We start from the raw sequence: 3,375 nt of genomic DNA on the forward strand, positions 1-3,375 counted from the left end.
CTCTGGCCGTTTAATGCAAATGCAGTGAATATTTTCTACGATTTGTCTTCAAGGCGCCCTAGGCTGCAGTCTTCCTCAGGTATGAGTGTCTTCAGTAAACAGGCTACCTCGTGAGATCCCGGATTGGCAATCCAGTCTACTTATCGTGGGAAACACGTAGTCTTAGCCGTCTCCTACCGCATTTCTGGCTGCGCCTATCCTGCTTCGCCAGCTCAGTGAGGTCACTTGTGATCGCGGCTGCCGTCGCACAAACGCCTTCCAGCGCTGCAAATCAACGCTCCATAACCGAATCCATACCCACGCCAAGCAAATGAATTTCTTTCTAATCCCGTACTTGCTGGGCAAAGCACCGCGGCATCGCAGCGTCAGGAGAGGTATCTCCAACGCGGGGCAAATACATGAACGAAAGCAAACGTCCTAATCCCACAACAACTGCACATGCGTATCCCTCATCCTCTTGCCAAATAGTGCGTACACGCCTTTCGGCAGTTGAAGCTGAGCTCGGCCAGCGCAAGTCAACCAACCACAAGCGTCATGCTAACTGCGAAAAGCTGCAGGCTGATGGAAGGGAAGCTCATGCCGACTCGCACCTTGTTGGCAACCTAACGGCTGTCAAAAATGTTCAGGACGCGCAGGAAGCATCATGCGCATGCTGACCGACCGCTCGCCTCCCTTCGCCCTTGCATTTTTCACTGGGCTGCTATAAGCGCTGTCCCCTACCGCCTTTCTCGCTGCGGCTATGCTGCGTCCCAACTTTAATGAGGTCGCCTGTGATGGCGCGCGCCGTCGCACGAACGCCTTCCAGCGCTGCAACACCACGCCCCTGTAGACACCCAGCAAGAGCACGGCTAAACCAACATGAGCTCACACACCTGTTCACACTGCATCTCCGAAACGTTCCATGCATGCGCATGCACATCCATGCCTGCCATCGAAAAACCTACAACGTTAACGAGACCCCACCCGCGCGAAGCAAGTGAATTTCCTTCTAATCTCGTACTTGCTGGGCAAAGCACAGCGGGGTCGCAACGCCAAGAGAAGCATCTTCACAGCGCGGCAAATACATGAACGAACCCAAACTCCTTAGTCCCACAACAACCACACGTGCGTATCCCTCATCATTTTGCCAAATAGTGCGCACGCTCCTGTCAGCAGGTGACGCTGAGCTCGACACCGCAACTGAACCAACCACAAGCGTCATGCTAACTGTGAAACGCTGCACCTAGATGTAGGAAGGGTTCATGCCGACTCGCTCTTTGTTGACAACGCATCGGCTGTCAACAATGTTCAGGACGTGCAGGAAACACCATGCGCATGCTGACCAACGGCTTGCCTCCCGTTGCCCTTGCATTTTCCACTGGGGTGATATGCCCGCTTCGCGGTGAGCTGCCGAGTGCGCTCGAAGATATATGACGTCCATGAATTGTGCATATCCCGACCAGAGAAAGAGCTTAGCAAATGTACGCAAAGCATAAGCACATGCCCCCCACGACCTCTCGTGCAAGCGAATTCCCCAACGCCAAAGAATTGTGCTCCACTAGACGCAAAACAAGAGCACTGCTAAGCCAAAACAAACTCTTACCACTTCCCGCACTGCAGCCCCATCGAGTTGCAGACATACACGTACGCTTCTACGGTGGAAATCACAATGCATGAAATCAAACCGTATCCACGTCCATCTCCAATATTATGAGATCCTTTCTATGGACGTACATCCTGCACAAGGCAGCGCGCGATTCTGACCCCAGAGAAAGCTTTGCCCACCTCGGCCGTGGATGCGCGTACACAAAGTCAATCGTGCCACGCTGCTCACACATGCGCAGCCTTCACCTCCCCGCAAAATACAGCTAAACAAGTACCACCCTTCAAAGCAAGACTTGCGCGGTGGTTCGTTCGGCAGAAACCACCGGGTGGTCGCCACGGCCTCCTCTCACCTCCCACATACTGCGCTTCATATATACTGCCTCATCAATTTAGGTAGGTCGTTTGCAATTCCAAAATCTGTCTCGCAAGCACATCTAGCAACGCTGGATCGCGCCTCTCCGCTAAACACCTGCACTGAGCACGGCCTAGTAAAGACAAGCTCCAACGTCTTTTCGCACTGCGACTGCATAGAGCTGCACGTATGCGTATACTTATTTGTGCCCGCTGCTATACCAGCTTAAACGTAACAGTAAACAAAACTCCACGGATGATGCATTCTCTTCGCGTGCATCAGTCTTGCTAAAGACGTTTTGCTTAACCTTTCGCAACCATGCAACAATGGGTCGATCAAATCAGCACGCTTTCTGGCCAGAACACAAATCGATCGCAACGCCAGAGAAAGAATGAGCTCACTGCAGCAGAAAGCGGGCACTCACAAGCTGCAAAACCGCATGGTGCTCAGATATGCACATTCCCTATGTCTGCGCCAGATACCGTGCACGCCCATTTCAGCAGACGGACCGGATTTCAACAAGGGTACGCGAAACAAGTGCAAGCTGCGTAAGAAATGCAAAAAGGTGAAGCTGGCTACATAATGAGTTCTACTGGAACTGTTTCTTCTTCTTGGAAAATAAACGATAATCAAAAATGCTAAACGCCTGCGCAAAACGCCACGTGCAACCAGGAGGGCGATCAGTGTCCCGTTGCCACTGCCTCCAATGTTAAAGTGCTGTGGATACTTTGCCGTGATATGCCGACCTCGAACCAAAATATGCGATGCTTTCACAGATTGTACTTCTTCCAGATGCAGACAACCTTGACGAATCTTGGCAGACGAACAGCACCAGCCTGTACCACGGTTTTCGCCTTATCTCCTGCTACCCGATTGCTGCACAGTGAGCTACGGGTTTTGCGCTCTTCCGCATAGCAGTGATGCGTATTTGCACAGGTCTAGTTGCACGCGTCGTCGGCCGCCACCTGCCTGTCGCTATTTGCATTCTCCGCAGAACAAGCACCATCATAGAAAACCAAGCTGCTCGTTTATAGGAGTCAGCGGCCGACACAAGTTACCATGTGTTCGTTGCTGCCACCTAGCACGTATTGCGCTAAATCCATACTCCGCCACCGATTCCGTTTCGCCGTGCGTTTTCTCAAAACCCTTGTTCCAAGCAAATACAGCAACAGTGGAACATCCTATCCCAGTTGATACGAGAGAAAAACGCTGCTAAAGCAAAACAGGCTCCCGCTTCTTCCTGCACCGCAACTCAACGCGTCTGTCCGCATGCAAGCAAGCTGCCATGCCCGCACTCACAGTGCCTGAACCGCAACAGTGTCCGCAACTGTCGCGAAAACAAACGTCATCATTTCGAGGGGCGCACACTCCGTTCAAACCATTCAGCGATAGTCACGCCAGAAGAGGTTTTGCCGCATTGCGGCCCTATCCGCCAGCGC

General features: G+C 52.4%; 1 protein-coding gene across 1 annotated transcript; it reads right to left on the minus strand.

The window, feature by feature from the left end:
- Window positions 1-322: 322 nt before the first annotated feature.
- On the minus strand, window positions 323-1,817 carry EMH_0058650 (uncharacterized protein; the record flags this gene model as incomplete). The annotated part of the gene is made up of 5 exons (XM_038022486.1): window positions 323-417; window positions 721-823; window positions 1,001-1,179; window positions 1,323-1,450; window positions 1,765-1,817. The coding sequence occupies 5 exons, from the start codon at window positions 1,815-1,817 to the stop codon at window positions 323-325; spliced, it is 558 nt and encodes a 185-aa protein (XP_037878340.1).
- Between the last annotated feature and the right edge of the window lie 1,558 nt (window positions 1,818-3,375).

Source organism: Eimeria mitis, genomic scaffold (assembly GCF_000499745.2).
Source record: "Eimeria mitis Houghton genomic scaffold, Emh_scaff2782, whole genome shotgun sequence".
Taxonomy (NCBI): Eukaryota; Apicomplexa; class Conoidasida; order Eucoccidiorida; family Eimeriidae; genus Eimeria; species Eimeria mitis.